Here is a 23,413-nt window from a genome sequence, read left to right on the forward strand (position 1 = left end):
AGGGGCCTGAGAATAAAGGGTACACAAACACAAAATCCAACACAGCATGCAGGGGTGAGGGGTGCACAGGAAAAAATACAAATTTACAATGAAGAGCGAATTTCCAAGAGGGGCCGGAGTATGAAAGTATTAGTTCTGAAAGTGTCTTTGGAAGAGAAAAGTTTTGAGTTCAGCTTTGAAGATCCGGGTAGAGGAGGTGGCACGGAGCAATGGGGGAAGTGAGTTCCATATTCTCACCGCATTGCCTGAGAAGGATTGCGCCATCGATCTTTCCCTTTTGAAGACAGGGGGCTCAAGCAGAAGCTTTTCCGCATTACGAGAGGGTCGAGAGCCTCCGGACAATTTCAGTTTATTTGCCAGGTAACGAGGGGAGGACATGTGCAAGGCTTTGTGTGTGATGCAGGCAGTTTTGTAAATAGATCTTGCCTCAATCGGAAGCCATCGAAAGAGAGGCTTCCATTTTATATTCGGATGTACCACCCCATTTAATGCCCTGATTAACAAAGAGTTTGCTGAGAGTCTTACATTACTCATGAATTTCAGAATTAAGGCAAAAGTACTCCTGGCTTATTTATGAAATTCATGAGTTAAGTCAGTAGTCCTAAAAGAGTCAACCATACTTACATGTACACCAAAAGAGTCAACCATACTTGCAAGTACACCAACCTTTATGAATCGGCGCTTGGTGCCCACCTCTTACATACCATTACTTTTGCATTCATAAACAAAAAGGCACAGGAAAGCAGAGTCTCATGGTACTAACTATTTTAAACCAGTATAAAGAGTGAAAGGTGCCTTACTTCCCAGCTCCCTCCAATCCTATAAATTGCGTGGGATATTTTTCAAAATCAGCTGTTTGACAGTGAAAGGCTACTAAATAATTAAAACATGATTGTAAATATGCAAGAAATTACCCTGTGGGCTAGCCACTGCTTACCTCCCCCTTCAGGCGCTTATACAGCCTGCGTGCTATCATGCCTCTGGCGTAGGCTTGGATGGTATAGACTGCCCAGAGTCGGTGTCGGAAGGCCTTCCGCACCAGGAATCCTCTGCATCGTGCCTGAAGCTCGCAGATCCGCTTACGAGCCACGTGGTACTGCTTATGGAGCTTGCGAGAACGGTAAAGGGCCTGCAGCCTCAAAAACCCAATTTTCATCTGATTGAAAGAGAAAAGATTAACAATTATTTTTTTAGTTAGTCACTTATACCTAGGGTTTTAGAGAGTGTGGTCCAGGACTTAGGTGTTATTATTGTGATGTGCAAAAAAGCAACAATTGGTCCACCCAGAAAGAACAAAATTGTCTAAATGTTAACACATACTAATCATGCAAATAAATGTAGCAAATTTGATGCCTTCAGAAACTTTAGCAAGCTATTTTCACCAATGACACCATACTTTGTGTCACCATCCTGCGATGCAATATTTTGGGAGATATATTCTCAAATAGTTTTAGGGCACAATACTGGACTTTTTGGGAGCATTATGGCATAGAATTGTTTGCATTTGGCTAATATATGGTATTTCGCAATCGTTCCCATGGCCCTGAAGCTTGGAGATTATTGTGCGAAACACTATCGAAGGGAATTACCAAATGAATACTCTTGTCAAGGAGCCTCCTTCAGGTAGTGATATCTATGTTTGTTTGCTACGCATGACATGCTTTCAGCCTCAAGAAATCTGGAGTCATAGATTAACATTTAAGGTAAAGAAAGTCAGTGAATTCTTGAACTCTCTTCATCAGAAACCATATGAAGGCAATCCATTTCTCACTCTGTTGGTCATTTTATGTGTCCATGTAACTTGAAGATAATCTTACTGGTCTACAATCTTCAGCCTCATTCATTTTTTAAAGAGCAGATCATTTATCACTTACATGTTAAAGTATCCTCAATAGGGTACATTGACCACATGGCTGAAATGAGAACTTGTACCAGACTTTTTTCACCCACTGTAGACCTTCTCCTGGAATCACTGATCTTACCCATTATTGATTATTTAGACAGGTACTTCTCACATTGCTGCTAGGAGCACGCAAGTATCTAATCAAAGTAAATCAGACCTTTTTGTACTATCTGTAAAATCAGTGACTTTCTTATCTATAGTAGACGATGCAAGAGTTACATTGGTAGTATAAAAGTACTTCAACTTTAGTATGGAAATACTTCAACTTTACATACTTCAGGCTGAGGTAAGAACATACTGTACATGTGACAAAATGAGCAATGGCTGCATATGATGGTTCCATGTTTTTGGAATTTACCTGTGTCAAACCATACAGAGGTACATAGAGGCAATCATTTCTTAATTTCAATTGCCTTTATTGTTTATCATAGGCGGATCTGTAGCATTTTTCTAGTTTTTTCATAATACACATTTATTTTAGTTAATTTTACTCATCACATTTACCGTTTCTAACATGTTGCAATGATTAGTTTTACTATTATCTCAATTAGTTTCCTCTCTTTTCACTGCTTATATGTCATTTAAATATTTTAGTGGTTTTTTTATATGGGGGAATCTGCTATGCCATATCACTGTTCCTGCTTCTGCCTGCCCTTTCTGATCTAACCTCACCCACCCATTCCTTCCTCGAATAAACCAATCAAGGCTTTCTTTGAAACATCATTCCATTATGCTGTGTGCAGCCATCTCCCATTCCTTGTGCAGTCACAGTTTACCTGACTGAGGTGGCATTTCTTCCAATTTGGAGATCTGGTGGCGGTCATCATTGCAGACCAAATGCCTTTGTTTCCAGCTCTGAGCTGCAGCTGTCTGTTTGACTGATGGCCCCTGTGAGGCATTGCGCTGCTTGTGACAGACTTCATGTTTTCTGTGACTTTTTTCATGAATATATTTTCTATGATTTTTATTCGGTGGACAGCTTTTCCTCTGAGTTAATTTAGGTAGAATTACAGGCTGTGAAATTAATTAGGTGGACCGAAAGACACCCACCATGAGAGAGGGTTAAAAGGTACATGCCTTTTCCTCTAAACACCATGTCCTATGAGTAACAAAAAGAAAGTACTGTAAAATAGGATGGCTATGGATAATATCCCTTACAAATGACTGTATTTCAATAAATGTTCCTTGTGCATTGTACCATAAAACAAAAAATGAAGTCGGATACAAGATATTAGATTGAGGGAGGAGAAAAAGGCAGAGGTGAAATATGCTCTGTAAATACTTACTACTGTGTAGTTCCTTCTGCAGTTGTGCCCCCGCCAGTATCTCTGAATCAGCAAGACAGATTTTTTAACTTTCAAAAAATTGGACCTGCAAAATTTGATGCCAAAGAATTATTTTTTTATAATGTCAAGTTCCACTCATAGTAGGACGTTTAAAAAAAGTATCTTTCCATTTCCATATAGCATTAAATTCTTAAAGCTGCTATTCTATTTGATTTTCAAACTGTACCATTTCATTTAGAAATATAGATGCTATTGAGTATTTGATGGAGGGAGGCAGTATCACCTGCCAAGGTTCAGCCACCAGCTTTCCAATTGCAAGGCAGGTGTGACGGTGGGGATTCAATTAAATGGATGTGAGGATCCCGGCACTCCGTCAAGCCAGCAATCAACCAATCACCTGCCAGGTTAGAATGTGGGGGTATTACGTGCGTCCTTATTCGGACTTGACTAAATGGAAATGAAGGATGGCAGTGGGATGGTGATGGGTTATTCCTGATCTGAGGTGGGGATCCTTCGACAGAGTGCTAGGACCAGGGAATTTCTGGGATTCACTTCCTGGCATGAGCAGACTCTCCCCGAGGCTGGGACAGGAATTCATACAGTATCTCCCCCTGTCCTCCCAAGCACATGTCACAGGGTGAAGATCTGAGAGACACCTGGTGCCCCTAACCACTGCATGTGTGTTACAAGTGAAGTTATTCCCTGGACTATCCTCTGCCATGGGGTATTTGCACCCAGCAGGGAAGTTAATCATATTGATTACTCGATCCACCACCATTGGAAATCCAGGGGCCCAAGGCTATCCACCAGCTAAAAGCTTTGCCAGGCAGCCCTTTAGGGCAATCCAGTGGAGAATGCACATCTGCATGATGGTTTCTGAACTACCATGCTGGTATCTACCTCTGTAATTAAGGGGTAAGGCCACCAGCAGCCAGGACTAAATAACTAGAGGAACAGTGGTGTGTTTTAGACCTGGGAGAAGGTGGGAGGACCACCCACTAATATCTAAATGAGCAATAATTTTTTTTCAAAATGATCATGCCCTGCTATGGCGGTCTGGTGTATCTGTGCCTCACTAGAAATTAGATATTAATGATGCATACCACACTTTCACTAACTGGATTTTTTAACTAGTTGTGCATTTCTCTGAATCTTTTATTCCCCACACTGCTTCTAATTTGTTTGATGATACTCAAAAAAGGTTACTTTATTTTAGTTATACGAGGAAACCCTTTCCTATTGGCCCATTTCACTGCACATTTTACATGCCTAATTTGGACTTGGGGTGCAAGATGACCACATTGTGTGAATTTAGAATCCTGATTGACATTATCAGGATTAGTGGATTTGCAAAGTGCATCAGCAAAAGTGAATAGTCTGCCGGGTTTGTGGATTTTCTGCATTTACAAATTTAGAGCTGGGATGAGTTGGTAGGCATTTGTGTTATGGGTTATCTGAAAAGGTTTACACATTTGGTGCTGTGATGAGTTGTTAGGCTTTTGTGTTATGGGTTATCTGAAAAGGTATGTGAACGCTCACAGACTCATAGGTTTGTGGGTAGTTGTGTCCATTTAATAGGCAGTACCTCACCCTGGAAACATACAGAAATGTACCCCTGTCAAAAACATGAGTAAATGTATTTATAGGATGGAAATAAATTAGTAGACTAACAGCCCCATATTTTATAGAGTAAATTAGAAGGGTGTCCTCTACAGAAACAGATAGTTTCCCTACAGTGAAACAAAACAAAATCCGCACGTTCTGGGAGGCCTTTTTTTTTTACACTGGGCATTTCCCCAGGTGGCTGGAGCCCTTGGAGGCCGGTTTTGAAAGCCCAGGGCTGTTCTTTGTGCCTCTGTTACTTTCCTCAGATCACCAATAATAATTCCAGTAGGCACAGGAAGGCTTCAAGAGACAAAGAGATAGAGGGAGGGAGGGAGAGCAAAGGTCGAGGAAGCAGTCAGAGAAGGAGAATAAAGAGAGGAGAGAAGGGCGAGAGAGAGGGAATGAATGGATTGGGCGAGAGAGAGAGAGAAAGAGATAGCGCGAGGAGATGACGAGAGCAGGGCTGTTTTGAACATTGCTGCCGGGGCCGATTTATGTCCCCCAGTCTGGCCCTCCTCAAATACATTAACAAGTGTCACAGAGTTCCATGAGTCTCCAGAGATGCTTTGCAGGTAACATAAAAGTCAGTAATTTGCTTCAAACACCTGCGTATTTCCAATGTAGTATTTAACTCATTGGTAGAATTTTGTATTCTTTATTTCTATGGTTTTGTTTGTGGTCCTGTAGAAAATCTGAAAGAAAGATGGCTGGCAAGCCAGCCGTACTTTTAATTGTTTGAGTGAGATTTAAGCGTTTTACACTGGAAACTGCTTTTTAGAGCATAAAATATCTCTGGCAGAAAACATTGAGATTTTACAGCTCAAAAGTAGTTGCAATGCCATTTTCAAGTTTACAAGTAACTAATGATGTCACAACTAGAGTGTAATAAGAAAGCTGGCAACAGGTTTCTATACATTGATTGCAGGCTTCCATCTACTATATACCCACACTCATATCATTAATTACAACAGTTGTGACGTGAATTCTTATCAATGTTATAGATTAATTTCACATCACATGAGAACAGGCCTCCTAAAGCTCTATAAAGTGCTATCCTTCTTTAACAAAGTAAAGTAGAGCAATATGGGTCAAATTATGTTAGATATTACTTAACCTAGGTGGAGTATTTTTTTTTCCAAAGTGATGGCATGGCTCAGTGAAAACTGAACTCACTCAGCATATGGTTGCTGTGCCCTTCCAAACCCCAGTGCTGACTGAATCTGTAGTTGGTGGAAGTGAAATTAAAGTTAACTAAAGTACCCCTCCATGAGTACTTTATTCTGGGGCTCCCTGTCAAGTGTTAGAAACAAAGCTGGAATATATTGGGAAATAATGTTCCACAATATTCAGCTAAATGGTCGACATATTTCTTGCCCAATTAGTCTCTACAGATCTATGACAAATCAGCAGGAACAAATCATGCTAATCTACGTGTAGTGGGTCCTTAGCAGGATCCAAAAGGTGCACCCATACATCGAATAACCCAGATAGGTGTGCACTCAGGTATACAGTTATACCTCTTCCATGTTTCATACCTCTTTCATGTTGTTGGAAGATTTCACACCCTAAACTGACCCAATTCCTACTTGAATTGGTCCCTTGGGACTAGTGAGACCTTTGGCCACTCATAGATATTTATCTAATTTCTGTAAACATTACCAGCGAACTTGTCTGTCTCCTTGGTCCCAGAGGGACACAATTTGAGTAGGGATTGGGTCAGGTTTAGGGTGCAAAATCTTGAATAAGGTATAACTATATACCCGAGTGCACATTTATCTCGGTGTTGGCATACAATCTGGTACGGTTTAAATTTCCCTGTATAACTAACAAACGTGCTTGTGGTTGTCCTACTCTCTCTCACAATTTCTTTTTCTTAGCATCCGGTTTTGTTTCCATTTTATTGAAAACTCTGTACTTACAAAATACTGTGTTGGTGTTTCAGTTGTGCATACTGCTAAATTAGATATTGTTTTGGAGCAGCCATGAAAACATCCCTCATTAAATATCATTACAGTTCACAACTTACCTGTCTTTAAATCCGCGAACAACTTTCTGGATGAGGATAACTTTGTCGGTGATTGCTTTGTCCCTCTCAATCTCCAGAAGCATATCATGATGGTCCTAAGAAGAAAAAAATATGTTAATCCAGTATTTGATTTTTTCACAGTTTTCTTGACAATTCAAGTGGCTCATAAGTAGATGAACTTGTTCACAATATTGTTTATAATATTTAGAATTCAATATAATTTGCTTGAAAACTATATTCAGACATTGTTTACACACAGAAAAGAATGCATTCTAACCACTTTTACATTATTTCTTAGTTTTTTTTAATGGCACTGAACCAGGGTCTAAAACTCCACTAAAAGGGAAAGGGAGGGAGCAAGACCTATCTATGCACATCCTCCCTAAAGAAACATACCCTATGCAACAACTGCGTAGGTCTTATGAATAGAGGGCCCACCTATGGTATCCTCTTACATCATGCAGGTAAGTCACCTCACCCACTTAGTTTTGTGGCATACTTGATCATTGGCAAATTTCCCATGTTAAGATAGGTACATACCATCTTGAAGGATTCAACCGGTCCTGGGACTTCCTGATAAATGTCAACTGGATAGAAGCAAGGATACAAATGTTTTGTAACAATATCTTGGAGTATACCCAAGGAAGTTCCTTTTATTTGGTGGGTACCCTAAATATGATTAAAATATGTGATATGGATGTTAATTAAATATCAATGATTCATACATCCAACATGTTTTGGCCTGATTAGATCCTCAGCCTGGTCAACAGCCTACTTCAGGGCTCCAGAAATCCCTGCATAGTAAACATTCATACCATGCACTCTCTTAAGGAGCAGGGCTGTCATACCTGTTCTGGACTTGTTAACCCACAGGGGTATATGATTATGAAACAAAGAAAACATGAAGAAATTCCAGTATGTGCAATGGCCATTTTCTGGGGCTAAAAGGTTTTATGATACTACTTCCTGTGATGGTCCAGGATTAAAAGAATGTGCATAGTCGCATTTTCTACAACTATGATTCTGGTGTGATGGTGCCAGGGGACTACTCTGCGACCAAGAACAGCTGATGATATGGAATATTTTTAGAAAAGCCTTTTTCTCCACTTAACCACACCAGTACAATGGGGAAGTGATGTGAACAAGTTGAAAAGAACAAGCCACTTAACTTCAGTAACGCCTTACCTTGTAGAGGCACTACTACATTCCTTACCTTTAAATATCCCTAGACGTCAGACTGGATCCGTAAGAATTTTGAGCAGTGCCCCTGTGCACTGGAAGGTGGCATTGTTTGCTTCTGCATCAGCGGAAGTGACGCACTGTACCTATATAGGCGCCACCTCAGCGAGCTGACATCAGTTACTTTTGCGACTTTCTATGCCAGGAGCACAGAGCCACAATGAGAAGGGACCACTGGTGTGGAAAAGATAAAAGGTCCTGAAAGGAGTGTCCGTTATACTTGAACCGGTTTACAGAGCAGGGAGGATGGGAGGGTCGGGAACAAATTTGCAGCAAGATAGAGTCTCTAGCAGATAAGGCGTTACTGAAGGTATGCAACTTGTTCTTCTGACGGAGATTTCTAGCCACACATTCCTTACCTTTGAATAGATACTCATGCAATACCTCCCCAAAGGTGGGTCTGCGAATCTGAATAAAAAAATAAAACCTGTAGGACCGAATAGGCGAAGTGCCCATCACAACGGGCCTGACTGTCCAGGCAACAATGTTTTGTGTATGTGTGCAGGAATGCCCACATTGCTGCCTGGCAGATATCTAGTAGAGAAATGCCATGTGCTAACGCAGTGGTCACAGCCTTGGCTCTGTTAGAGTGAGCCTGCAAGTCCTCAGAGTGCTATTTCGTGATCGATGCGTAGAAGATATTAATACACTGGACAATCCATCATGAGATGGTTCTTTTCTGTACAGCTTTCCCTCTCTTTGCTCCCACATAACCCACGAAGAGTTGATCATTGTAGGAAAGTGGTACTTTCTGACATGGTCACCTCCACTTTTTGCCTGGTATTTGATGTGATTGCTGCTGGAAGTGCACTGGGTTCCTGCTGTCCAGGTCCCCAGTGCCAGATTTCTTTCCCAAAAACTGTACATTGGTTTCCCCCAATAGGCAATACCCCTGTATGCCATGTGCCCTAACACTGCATACAGTATTTTTAAATCACCCCTACAGCGGGCTTTACAGCCCTAATGCCGGGTGCTTTGTATTACATGCAAGGGCATAACTGCATGAACAGATATGCCCCTGTGCTGGTCAGGTACATTACTCCCAGTGCAAGTGAGCAGAGATGTAGAGATGTAGAGTTGTTTTAGAACATGTGCTGGACACCGGTGAAAACGAGTTATCCAGCTACACGATGACTTCACTGAAAATAGGGATGTTTGGTATCAAACATTGCTTATTGATAAACCCACACAGATTCCAGTGTTGGATTTATTAATACATGCACACAGAGGGCACCTTAGAGGTGCCCCTGAAAACGTACCAGCATCTGGAGTGTTGGTTGACTGGTCTCAGCCAGCCTGCCACCCAAGACAGGTTTCTGACCTCCCAGGGTGAGGGCCTTTGCTCTCAGGTGGTCAGAAACAAAGCCTGCATGGGAAGAGGGTGTTCACATCTCTTCCCTCAGGATGACTTGCTGATTAGCACTCCTAGGTCGACGAGCTTCAAAGAAGTTCCCGCCTTTAAAATGTAAATTTGGCTCCCCTCACAGGAGAGGAAGCCAACCCCCTTTGTCCAGAGCCCTTTGGCACCTGGACAGGTGGGAAAATTAGCTAGTCAGGTCGGCGTGCTGATGGAGCAAGGATTCCTATAAAAGAGACTTGCTTGGATGCAATCCTCTCATATAACTCGTAACACTGTATTATTAAAGTATTTTTGTAAATTAACATGCACCTCATTAAATTTTTAGCAAGATGAAGCTTGCCTACGTGTTTTACTAACAAGTAACCCGAGTGATACTTAAAATGGCTGCTAACGCGGGAAACTGTACTGCGCATGCGTCAACTGTTTCCTCCACCTGGGTAAATGCATCTAATATGGACGCTTGAAAACTCACATGCTAAGCATCTGCTTTTCTGAAACTAAAACAAGCTTTATACTAAACGCTAATGCGGGGAAAACTTTTATAAGTAAATGGGATTTAGAGTAAAGATAGGCGGTATACAGTGAAATCATTTCATTCTGAAATTAATACGTTTCTTTTTGACCTCTCTATTAGTTCATAATTGGGCCTCTGAGTGAGACTGAAGTCCATGTCACATATGACCCCTCATGCAGGCGCAGTAATGACAAGTCGGGAAGCCGTGATGTAGAACTTGAAACCCGTCCAAAGCCAGCATCGCTACATGGCCTGGGAACCTGATGGACATCCTGAGAGCTGAATAGAAATGAATATCAAAAATATACATTTGACTGATAAAGATGTGAATATGGGTGGGAAATAAAGCTTGGGAATGAGAAATAAGGTGTGGGAACATTAAACAAAGAGCCAAAGAAAATTATTAAAACTTAGCATGGTGTGATGATCATCCCCCCTTGCCAGTCCAATATGAATTAGAAGTTTCATAAAGATGAAACATTAATGGGTGGTACATGAGCAAAAAGGGTATAATTGTGGTAGTTTAGTTAGTCAGTAGATTCGCAGCAAGACCAGAATGCTGAGAGACCGTGATGTTGTCTGAGAGCTGAACGAATGCTGAAGGAGAATCGAATCGGAGAACTTAGAGCCTAAACCAAATTAATTAGAAGATCGCGGAAGAATCGAGGAGGGAATTAAAGAAAATAATTAGAAGAAGATCGTGGAAGAATTGAGGAGGAAGATAGTGTCAGAGAGGGGTGAGACGCAGGCGTCGGATCTATAGGAGGTCACCTGAATCCTGTCCTGAAACCTGTCCTGAAGTCTTTGTCACCTGATCTTTCCCAGAGGACCCTCCCAGCTCCTTGGCCAAGGGGTTGGTTTGCACACCATCCTAGGTAAATATATCTCTGTGTAGTATTTCATTGTACTGCTCTCTCTATCCTCTCCTTTCTGAAGTACTGTCATTGTTTTACGGCATTCTAATATAGGTGACTGATGAGTATATTAATTGACTTTTCCTCCTTGGAGAAATGGAACGTACTGAATTCTTGTTTTGGCTCACATGAATTAACTAGATAAACATTTAAAACTTCTCCAGAGTTTGTGGTTATTTCAAATAATAGGAAATATAAATTCTATGTCATTTCACCATCAACTAGTTCCAACTAATAGGTCCATTGACCCAGGAAAGAACTTTTTGATCAGTGAAAGATTAGTTAAAATCTGACAGGTAACTAAATCACATAAAAAGGCATTTATAAAAAGAATTGACCCCCAGCGGTATCTACTAGCCAATGTGAATTTGTGTTAATGGGCCCAGGTGAGTATATTGTGTTTGAGTACCTGAGGTTGGTAACCCGCTGGATCCGTTTTCTGGTAGCAGAGGATGGTTATTATTGATTAGTATGGTGATTATAGATCATTGATTTATGTTTTAACCCCTTCCATGCTGCGCAGATTCCGCCGCTGTGCTGACGGAATCTTGCGCGGGCGTGGTCATGACGGAACGGTTCCGTCATGAGCACAGCTCAACCGTGGCTCATGACGGAACCGTTCCGTCATGAGCACCGAAGGGGTTAACAAACCCGTTTGTGTCATGTTTTATGTTGTCTGGAAATTCCCGGGAAGTGAATAGCGGGTGGTAAATGGAAGCCACACTGCAGTGAGGTTACTCGTCTGTTGGAATAGCACTGAGAAGCTATGCAGGGCTGGCAGTGTTAAATTAGGGACTATTTTCGCATAAAAGTGAGAGTGATTGATAGCAAAAGAGTTCGCTGTTGAAACTTTGGTCTTATATCACCCAGAAAGGGTAACACCGAAGGAGTAACAGGTTCGTTGGAGCTTGAGTGAAGGGTAAGCGGAAGGCTTTACTCGCAGTGTGTGAAGAGTAAACGGAAGGTTTTACTCGTAGCAAAAGAAATCAGCTGTCCTTTGGTTTTAGCGGAACAGACAGAGTAGCAAATGTTTTTACGTTTTTATTAATGAAAATTTGAATGCAAAGTTGTAAGAAAATAAGTTTTCGTGTTACTTTGTGAAGGGAGGGTCAGTTGCCGGAGGTGCACTGACATCACAGAGGGCCGCGCTGGGATTGGCTGAAACAGCAGGCATGTGACTGACGCGAATTTGTAAAGGAGGGGTCAGTTATGAGGAGTGATACTGATGTCACAGAAAGGACGTGCTGGTATTGGCTAGACGAATATTGTGAGCCTGAGTTGTATTGGCCAAAAAGAATAAAAGCCGCACTGGGATTGGTCAAAACTCGGAGTGTGAGTAAGAATCTAATTGATTGTAAAAATAGAAGCCGTATTAATATTGGACAGTGAAGTTTGTATGTGGAAATACGATCCGACATTAATAGGGAATTGCCCAGACAGGAGAGATTTAGGATTTGCAAGAGACGAATATATGAAAAGATCATCACCTAAAATGTATGGGGAAAAGAGAAAAATGTCGTTGATGCAGAAAATTTAAAATTATTTCAAAAAAGATAAACCCATTAAGACTAGAGAGGGAATTCTTATCCCTCCACCGAAGACACCTGTCTCATTTATGATGATGGAGAGAGAGGCTACCATACCTGTGTGTGGTTAGAAAATTGGATAGAATACGCTAAAAAATAATGGAGTGTTAGCTTTCCCAAAAAATGGTACGTTTAATGGGAGAATTCTTCATAATTTGAGATTGCAGATGAATGAATTAGAGCCTGACCTAGATTAACACAATATGAGGCAGTAGAAGAATGGGAGACTGAGGCATTTGAGCGCGACAGATCCAGAAGTAGTAGGAGTTATAGGGGATTTTTCCCAGACAAATGCGTGATTCACAAGAGAGCCAGATGAAACAATGGAGACAAGCAATGATTATGGAAGGACTGTATCCTGTATTAACAGGTGAGGAAAAGTCAGGGAGCAAGTGTGCAGAGAAAACTAAGCATTAAACAAGGACAGGTTATGGGGAATCAGAAGATGAATTTATGGAGGACATCCTAATGAAAAATCATCCACCATATCAGGAAGGACCAAGTAGAACTACCCCGAGTGCCCCTGTTTTGGGAATACCTTTGGTTCCACAAGTGATACATGACCAAATGAATGGAAGGGTACTTCAGGAAAAGGAAAGAGAAGCAATAAATAAAAATAGAGAAGAACTGATACAGAAACTAATCAAATTGAGTACACACCCCGAAGCACTGACTATACCAGGGACTATAGGTCATGTTGTTCCATTGTATGGGGATAAAGCGAACAGTCCCAAACCACCAGTCATGACAACTGCTACCATTGAACATAGAAAAGAAAATATAATAATTGATGATCAAGCCAGTGAGTGTGATTCGGTAATTTCACTAATGGATTTACCGATAAGAGGACAAATAAATGACACCCGAGAAGAGTTACACCTAGCTGTTCAAAAGAGATACGTTTAGAAACATCTACAGGAACTAAAAGTGCCACAATAGTGTCCCCGAAAGAAAGAGAGATGGGCACAGGGAATGGATAAACCGAAACAAACAATGAAGATTTTTAGATATTTACAAACTGAAAGTAAAATTGGAGGAAACGGTAGCTGGAAATGTGGGATTAGATAGATTAAATGCTTACAGTGAGGAAGAATTACTGTTCATTTGTAGAAGCATCACTAGAAAGATGAAGATATTTCATGAAAAAATGACAGATCTTGCCTCTGAAATGGGGATTGAAATAGGGTGATCAAAAGTACTACAGAAGCCATATAGAGCAGAATTTACTGCTAAAGATTTAGAAAATATGACTGTGTCCGGAAGAAAATTACAGATTAAGAAATTGATGGCCAGTTTACAAAAATAGGGAGACTTAGATAAATGGAAAGCTAGGTGGATGTGGAAAAAGGAAGAAGCACAGGCAAATCGAACAACCTCTGAATTCTTAGAGAAAGAATCTGGAAAGGCAAAAAGATTGTGTCCAATGAGAGAAGTTCCAGGAGGAGGGTATGTACATGTTCCATGGACTCGACAAGATATTTTGTCATTTACTAATGATTTTCCAAAGTTAAGAGAAAAACCTGTTGAATGGTAACGGCAGGTTTAAAGGATTGTGAAGGTTTCAAAGGTTTTGTTGAAGGATTTGGCTGGTCTTTTTGACATAGTGGTGCCCGTTGATTTATGGACAGAATGTAAAATCACAGTTGATTGGACTAGTGAAGAATACCCGAGAGATGAGAAAGCAGGAGCCCCTTCAGAGGAGGTGATGAAGAAATATCACCAGGTGATCACTTTCTTGAAAGGGAAAATCCCACCAAAAGAAACAGATTGGGTAAAATTAGATAGGACAACACAAGAAATAAATGAGACTGTACATGCTTATTATGAGCGTCTGTTACAGGTGTTCAAGCAGTATAGCGGATTTGAGAATGTCGGAGACAAGGGCATGGGACATTTTGTATATCGTTTTGTGTCTAGTTTAAGACCAGAAATCTCCCAGATGATTCAGCAGCACATGTTGTGCTGGCAGGTAAAACCTATTGACGAAATTTTAAAATATGCCAAGTACTGCGGAGATGCAAAAACAACAGTTGATGGACACAATGCAGAACAATGTCATACATTCACCCCAGTACAGAGATCTGGGCCTAAATCCATCGGTTTTTTCTCACCATGCCGTTCCAGTTTGAACCCAGCCATATGCAAATCAGTCTTGACCCTGTGCCTCATGGGAACAGTCCAGCCCGAACTGCCAAGCCAGATCCTCCCTGGACTGGAAACAAGCATCCTAGGACCAGTTTCGGGGTTTCCCCCCTCTTCAGCCAGGATAGCTTGATTCCAGTGTCCTGGAGAGCACGGGACCCACGTCTGGGCATACCCTTCCCACTCGGGGGGACAAATGCAAACACAACAGTTGATGGACAGAATGCAGAACAATGTCATACATTCACCCCAGTACAGAGACCTGGGCCTAAATCCAACGTTTTTTTGCTCACCATGCTGTTCCAGTCTGAGCCCAGCCATATGCAAATCAGTCTTGACCCTGTGCCTCATGGGAACAGTCCAGCCCAAACTGCCAAACCAGGTCCTCCCTGGACTGGAAACAAGCATCCTAGGACCGGTTTCGGGGTTTCACCCCTCTTCAGCCAGGATAGTTTGATTCCAGTGGCATGGAGAGCACGGGACCCACGTCTGGGCATACCCTTCCCACTCGGGGTGACAAATGCAAAAACAACAGTTGATGGACAGAATGCAAAACAATGTCATACATTCACCCCAGTACAGAGATCTGGGCCTAAATCCATAGTTTTTTTGCTCACCATGCCGTTCCAGTTTGAACCCAGCCATATGCAAATCAGTCTTGACCCTGTGCCTCATGGGAACAGTCCAGCCCGAACTGCCACGCCAGCTCCTCCCTGGACTGGAAACAAGCATCCCAGGACCGGTTTCGGGGTTTCACCCCTCTTCAGCCAGGATAGCTTGATTCCAGTGGCATGGAGAGCACGGGACCCACGTCTGGGCATACCCTTCCCACTCAGGGTGACAAATGCAAAAACAACAGTTGATGGACAGAATACAGAACAATGTCATATATTCACCCCAGTACAGAGATCTGGGCCTAAATCCATCGTTTTTTTGCTCACCATGCCGTTCCAGTTTGGACCCAGCCATATGCAAATCAGTCTAGACCCTGTGACTCATGGGAACAGTCCAGCCCGAACTGCCAAGCCAGGTCCTCCCTGGACTGGAAACAAGCATCCTAGGACCGGTTTCGGGGTTTCACCCCTCTTCAGCCAGGATAGCTTGATTCCAGTGGCATGGAGAGCACGGGACCCACGTCTGGGCATACCCTTTCCACTCAGGGTGACGAATGCAAAAACAACAGTTGATGGACAGAATGCCGAACAATGTCATACATTCAACCCAGTATAGAGATCTGGACCTAAATCCATTGGTTTTTTGCTCACCATGCCGTTCCAGTTTGAACCCAGTCATATGCAAATCAGTCTTGACCCTGTGCCTCATGGGAACAGTCCAGCCCGAACTGCCAAGCCAGGTCCTCCCTGGACTGGAAACAAGCATCCTAGGACCGGTTTCGGGGTTTCACCCCTCTTCAGCCAGGATAGCTTGATTCCAGTTGCATGGAGAGCACGGGACCCACATCTGGGCATACCCTTCCCACTCGGGGTGACAAATGCAAACACCACAGTTGATGGACAGAATGCAGAACAATGTCATACATTCACCCCAGTACAGAGATCTGGGCCTAAATCCATCGTTTTTTTGCTCACCATGCCGTTCCAGTTTGAGCCCAGCCATATGCAAATCAGTCTTGACCCTGTACTTCATGGGAACAGTCCAGCCCGAACTGCCAAACCAAGTCCTCTCTGGACAGGAAACAAGCATCCTAAGACCGTTTTTGGGGTTTCACCCCTCTTCAGCCAGGATAGCTTGATTCCAGTGGCATGGAGAGCACGGGACCCACGTCTGGGCATACCCTTCCCACTCGAGGTGACAAATACAAAAACAACAGTTGATGTACAGAATGGAAAACAATGTCATACATTCACCCCAGTACAGAGATCTGGGCCTAAATCCATAGTTTTTTTGCTCACCATGCCGTTCCAGTTTGAACCCAGCCATATGCAAATCAGTCTTGACCCTGTGCCTCATGGGAACAGTCCAGCCCGAACTGCCAAGCCAGGTCCTCCCTGGACTGGAAACTAGCATCCTAGGACCGGTTTCGAGGTTTCACCCCTCTTCAGCCAGGATAGCTTGATTCCAGTGGCATGGAGAGCACAGGACCCACGTCTGGGCATACCCTTCCCACTCGGGTGACAAATGCAAAAACAACAGTTGATGGACAGAATGCAGAACAATGTCATACATTCACCCCACTACAGAGATCTGGGCCTAAATCCATAGTTTTTTTGCTCACCATGGCGTTCCAGTTTGAACCCAGCCATATGCAAATCAATCTTGACCCTGTGCCTCATGGGAACAGTCCAGCCCGAACTGCCAAACCAGGTCCTCCCTGGACTGGAAACAAGCATCCTAAGACCGGTTTTGGGGTTTCACCCCTCTTCAGCCAGGATAGCTTGATTCCAGTGGCATGGAGAGCACGGGACCCACGTCTGGGCATACCCTTCCCACTCGGATGACAAATGCAAAAACAACAGTTGATGGACAGAATGCAGAACAATGTCATACATTCACCCCAGGACAGAGATCTGGGCCTAAATCCATCGTTTTTTTGCTCACCATACCGTTCCGGTTTGAACCCAGCTGTATGCAAACCAGTCTTGACCCTGTGCCTCATGGGAACAGGCCAGCCCAAACTGCCAATCCAGGTCCTCCCTGGACTGGAAACAAGCATCCTAGGACCGGTTTCGGAGTTTCACCCCTCTTCAGCCAGGATAGCTTGATTCCAGTGGCATGGAGAGCACGGGACCCACGTCTGGGCATACCCTTCCCACTCGAGGTGACAATGCAAAAACAACAGTTGATGGACAGAATGGAGAACAATGTCATACATTCACCCCAGTACAGAGATCTGGGCCTAAATCCATCGTTTTTTTGCTCACCATGCCGTTCCAGTTTGAACCCGGCCATATGCAAATCAGTCTTGACCCTGTGCCTCATGGGAATAGTACAGCCTGAACTGACAAGCCAGGTCCTTCCTGGACTGGAAACAAACATCCTAGGACCGGTTTCAGGGTTTCACCCCTCTTCAGCCAGGATAGCTTGATTCCAGTGGCATGGAGAGCACGAGACCCACGTCTGGGCATACCCTTCCCACTCGGGGTGACAAATGCAAAACCAACAGTTGATGGACAGAATGCAGAACAATGTCATACATTCACCCTAGTACATAGATCTGGGCCTAAATCCATAGTTTTTTTGCTCACCATGCCGTTCCAGTTTGAACCCAGCCATATGCAAATCAGTCTTGACCCTGTGCCCGATGGGAACAGTCCAGCCCGAACTGCCAAGCCAGGTCCTCCCTGGTCTCGAAACAAGCATCCTAGGACCGGTATTGAGGAGATGACATTGATAATAGATGTAAAAAGTTGGAAGAAAAGGTGATGTGGGCACAAGTAAAATTGGCAGACCATCAAGAACAAAAATTAAATAGTCAGAATGATGATCAAGTGAAAGGACAGGGTCAGAATGATAACAATGGGGGAAAACCTAGGGGACAAATGAGAAGAGAGGAAGTCAAGAAGAAATTTCCTTGTCATGGGTGCGGAAAATTGGGGCATTGGAAAAAAGAGTGTAAAAATATTCAGACTAATAATGGCCCAAATCAAAATTTAAATCCACAGACGCAGAATGAGGTGATAATGAGTCAACCACAGCAGGTTGTAAATCCACAAAGTCAGTTGCCACCTGCCCCTATGCCAAATTTTGTGAGCAGAGCAAAGTACAGTGCGGACACCGGATTTCCAGGAGAAAGTGGTAAGAAAATGTTTGCAACTTCACCGTTTCTTTTGCAGGACAGTCACCTTTTTGGAGATGATCAATGACGGTGCCTGAGGGAGGGGGAGGAGCAGTGCGTACTTGGCACATCCTTACCGGTAGTTCAGTCAGGTCCATATTGATGGGAAGGTAGAAGGAAAAGATATTACCTTTTTGTTGGACACTGGTGCTACCTGTTCTGCTGTGAGAACAGCAGACATCCCAAACCTATCCCTCTCGGGAGAAGCCATCCAAGTAGTAGGCGTCACAAATAAACAGATTAGAACACCAATCACAGAACCCCTGGAGGGGCGCATTGGCAATTTCAGAGAAATTGACACGTTTGTAGTGTGTGACTCTAGTCCAGTGACCTTACTAGGAAGGGATTTGTTGTGTAAAATGAATTGCACAATTTTCTGCACACCGAATGGTGTTGCGATTCAGACCCCTGATGAAGACGGTGTCTATAAAATAATGCTGTTAATACAAGGCACCGAAGTAGACGAGATGTATTCAATAATAACAAAAGATAATTTACCAGATGAATTAAAAATTACTGTGAATCCAGAGGTGTGGGATTTCACTGGAAAAGAAGTGGGGTTAATGACAAATGTAGACCCAGTAAAGGTAAAGGTGAAGTCAAGGCTGCTGTTGCAGCAGAAATTGATCGAATGATTAAACAAGGTACCTTGAAGGAAATAATGAGCAGTCCTTGTAATGCCTATAATTGGAATTAAGAAACCTAGCGGAATAAAAATAAGCACTAAGCACTTTAAATATTGTTACTACACATACCACAATGCCGTCATGTTGCTTGTCCCCCCCCCATCATCAGTGATTTTGCTTGCCCCCTCGAACCCTCCTCCTGATGTCCATCATGCTGCTTGCCCCCACCTGCCCTCCTCCCACTGTCTGCCATGTTCCTTGCCCTATCCCGCTCTACTCCTGCTGTGCATGTTGGCCCCGCCACTACCCGCCATTACAAAAAAAGTGCTTAGACGCAGGCACTACTGGTAGCATCGTAGAGCTTTTTTTCCAACTCTAATTTTTTTTTTTATTCAGCTGTGTGTTCTGCCACAATGTTGCTTGCCCCTTTCACCCATCTGCCCAATAGAGCACCAAGCATTAGCAAAGCCAATACATCTTGCCTATGAGAGAGACACTGACTATGGGATTTTTTTTTAGCCATGTTGAACAGGAGCTATAGTAGCTTGGCTGCTGTGCTGCTTGGCAAAAGTAAAAAAGAAGGCGCTATGACGCAGACAAGGCAACCGTGTCATGGCGCTTTTTTTTTTTTTTTTTAGTTTCCGCCTCCCTCCACAGTAGCTGCACTACTCGCTGCTGTACGACATGGCTAAAAACAACATTGACATAGCCAGCAGCTCATGCTTAGACGAGACCTATTGGTTTTGCCAAAGCTTGTTTTATACATTCACCGAGAAATGTTTCAACATTAAAGGGAGCATAGAAAAAGAAATTACTTTCCCCCAAAAAAAATCTAAATGATGAATTTTTACATGCCTTAGTGAACTTGCTCAATATTATATAAAATAGGAATAAAATGTGAATATTCATGGAATAGTCATACACATTTAGTACAAATAGTAAAGACTGTGCTCTCTTCCCACTTTTACTAATAGGAAGTTTCGGGGTTGATTCACAAAGGCGCATCAGAGTATGCAAAGAATACCCCTGTAGTATTACTTTCCATACTCATAAGTGCTTTTGTGAATTGGCCTCCACCTTTGTCCGAAGACCCCAAGAGAGGGATGCGTTCTATAAGCGCACGCCTCAACATTCAGGATCACATTAAAGAGAGATTTAGAGTAAAATATTGGGAGGATTTCGATTCCCACTATCTTGTGTTAGGGTGGAATTAGGATTTAAGGAGGAGAAAGCTTAAAAAGTTTTACTCTTAAAAAGGCATTTATATCTATCTAATGCATTTAAGTTGTTCTGTGCCACCCACGCCATATCACTTGCTTTCCCAAACGGAGCTGAAGCTTGTATGTCAACAACTCCCATAGTGACAAACACAGATCTGGTCATGCATTGCTCCTCGCTTTTTCCTAAAATCCTACATTTCCAAGAGTCATTCAGTCCCGTTCACTGTCGCTTTCCTCTCCTTACAGTTTATCAGTTTCCACAGCTGTCCAAACAGGAAACACAGAACTCAAATGTACGTCTTTCCAAACCGGAAAGAGCTGGAGGGTGTTACATACAACGAAAAATAGAGTCCAATCGTGTGGCCAGAAAGAAGCAGAGCCAATAATTCACACCTCACCTCTTAAATCAATGTTTACCACTTCTCGTTTCTCTTAAAGTGCTAAACTGTAATGGTTTGATCTGGACCCGCTGACAGAAGCATGCTTGCTGACATCTTTAAACAGCTACCCCTTCTCAAAAGAGCATAAACGTAACTTTTCTGTTCCTCCCCCAAATCATTTTTGCTGTTCTTACAACTCCTGTTTTCCATTCTTAATCATCTCTTTTCGCTTATTACCACCTCGCGCTCTTCTACGAACCACTAGTTTCGTTACAGACGGACACATTCATATTTGTTAGGCACGGGCAGATTAAGTGATTTGCCCAGAATCACAGGTTGTTGAGCGTCGTTGCCGAGACTCGAACCCGGCTTCGAGGTCGACCGCTCTAGCCGCGAGGCTACATTGTGACAAATTAGATCCTAAACCTGTGCTTTACCAGTTCGTTCATTCATACACGTCAACACCTCATGCCCACAATGCCGACTAGTTGCTTATTTAATTGTCATTAGCTTCTATGTTAACCTTTAGCTGAATTCCTAGAGCCGCATTGACATACCCTGATGACTATATTTTTGGGAGAAATCATAAACATATTTATATGAGGGTACAGAAAATAACTCGCCAGTGGAGATACTCTTATTCGATAGATTTCAGAGTCCACTTTCTGAAAAGTACCCTGACACAATGTTTTACTAATACTCAGGAAGTTAAAGGGTGAACAGCAAAAAGTGCAACATTTGAGACTTGTTTTGGGAGAGAGGGGGGGTATGAAAGGTTGGGGGTCACCCTGTGCCGCAGGGGCATGTGTTATGCCCCTGTATCACCAACTCTTCCTCAACCAAAGCTGTGGGCTTGACAAGAGGGGTGGTTGGGTCAGAGGGATTGATTCCCTGAGGCGGGGGGAGATAGGATGCGTCCCGCAGATCTTAGTCCTTCCTTCTAGCCAGGCCAAGTGAAAACAGGGTGAAGGATGCAGTCCCCCAATCACCACGTGGTGGGTGGTGTTTTGGCAGACATCTTGCTGCGATGGTGACAGGGGCACCTCCTTTCGATTTGTGACGTTTCAGCCACAGCCCTCCAATAAATTGCCCGCTGGGAGGTGGATGGCAGAACCTTGGTGAGGCGGATCTTGGGCTCCTTTGGCCAAAACCTAAATATGGGCATTACTCATCTATCTCTGAGAACTTTTTGAAAGGATTTAGGTCCTCTCCAACCAGGGAGGTTTGAAGGTCAGATCCTGCACAGACTCTTAAACATAGGACAGGCCAGCAGCGCCTGTTATTTATGTTATTTTGGCATTTATACCACACAGCATCCTGCCGTAACGCACAGCAGAGTGCACAACGGCACTGTCAGATGGTCTATAGGACCATGAAGAAGATCCCTCACAGGGGGTGACAATGCAGCTAAGGAAGGACAGGTCTGACAGATAAGTGACCTTGAACTGCAATCACCAAAATGATAGGCAGAGAAGCACATGTGGGGTAGGTTAATCAAGAGGCGGGTAATTATGGTCAGACGCGGCTGGTTCTGGAAGTAATCCCTCCTGACGTTGAGATTTTGGAAAGAGTACCAATTTTTTCTTTGACAAACAAGATACTGTTTTCATGTGCAGTGAGTCAGCACTCTCTTTCATTTCAGTTGATGGTGATCTATTGAGTAATAGCTGGAGTGAAAGCTCTCTGTGTTTTATGAAGTTGCTAAGGGAGATAATATATGCACCTCTGAAAGATAAAAGGTTGAGCCCTTCATTACTTCCAATGCTTCCTTTTTCCAAAAGGTGAAGGGATCTTTTTTAAGCCTATTTCCCTGCAGCCCCTCACAAATTGCTTTAATCCAGGTAGATGTTTATGTTGTTTCTAGCATTAAAAGATCTTTAAAGATTGCGGCTAAGAGTATCTCTGTGGCTTCTCATAGAGCATAATAAGATATTTCAATTTTGATTGTTGAATGATATTGAGAATACCACTACATTTTAGTTCTATGTTAACTAGAACTGGCCAAAGCCCAATCAAAACCAGGTTGTCTTCTGAAAGATAGTTTTTAGATTTCTAAATAGTCTACCAGCCAAACCCTGTGCTCCACAGAGGCAAGTAGTCACGTGTTCAAAGAGTGGTAACCACCTATTGTTTTTGTACAAATGTACTCTCTACAAATTTGGATCTGCAGACATTGGGTAAGATCTAATTGAAGCTGAATTGTAAAATAATGTGGATTATATTTAAGCACCTGTGTCTGTGTTGATTCCACCATCCCCAGGTAGAGAAATTGATGCTGAAATAGTTTGCTCCACAAGTTGAATTTATTTTCATCAAGGTTTTCTGACTTTATATATATACACAATATATTTAGTGATATTTGAAGAAACACGCGTTATATAGCATTGTGTCTTTCAAAAAACATTTCCTTTTTGCTTCAGTAGGGCAAACTCATTTAGTTTTTGAATATCATCTTTATTTAAATTCTACATTACATGATGCAAACTATGTATATTTCGAACGATCTTGGTGCCAGCTATGAGTTGTGTTCAATCAGGAACGACATGGCTTATCGTGTTTCCCTATAAATCTGGGGTTCATGCCCAAATAAACAGATGTCTAGGGTCTTGATATTGCTTGAACGAATTTGGGGATATTAGGAGAAGCCACTGTACTTGCTGTACAGGGCAGAACCTTAGTTCACCAGTCCATGACTGATATTCCTACACTTAGGAGACAAAGGAAAACATACCGAAGTCCTTCTTTTGAAATAGAATTTTTCCCATTCAACGTAGGGAGAAGAGAAATTACAGGCTTTTGAAAAATATACTGTACAT

General features: G+C 42.7%; 1 protein-coding gene across 1 annotated transcript in view; it reads right to left on the reverse strand.

The window, feature by feature from the left end:
* MYO7A (myosin VIIA) overlaps positions 1-23,413 on the reverse strand; it is a 739,224-nt gene that overhangs the window by 224,551 nt on the left and 491,260 nt on the right. Inside the window, exons 20-22 of the mRNA XM_085623258.1 lie at positions 6,821-6,915; positions 3,190-3,274; positions 938-1,156 (exon numbers count right to left, since the gene is read on the reverse strand). Coding sequence (XP_085479384.1) covers positions 938-1,156; positions 3,190-3,274; positions 6,821-6,915 — 399 coding nt within the window. The remainder of the gene's footprint in view (positions 1-937; positions 1,157-3,189; positions 3,275-6,820; positions 6,916-23,413) is intronic.

Source organism: Triturus cristatus, chromosome 8, assembly GCF_964204655.1.
Source record: "Triturus cristatus chromosome 8, aTriCri1.1, whole genome shotgun sequence".
Classification (NCBI taxonomy): Eukaryota; Metazoa; Chordata; class Amphibia; order Caudata; family Salamandridae; genus Triturus; species Triturus cristatus.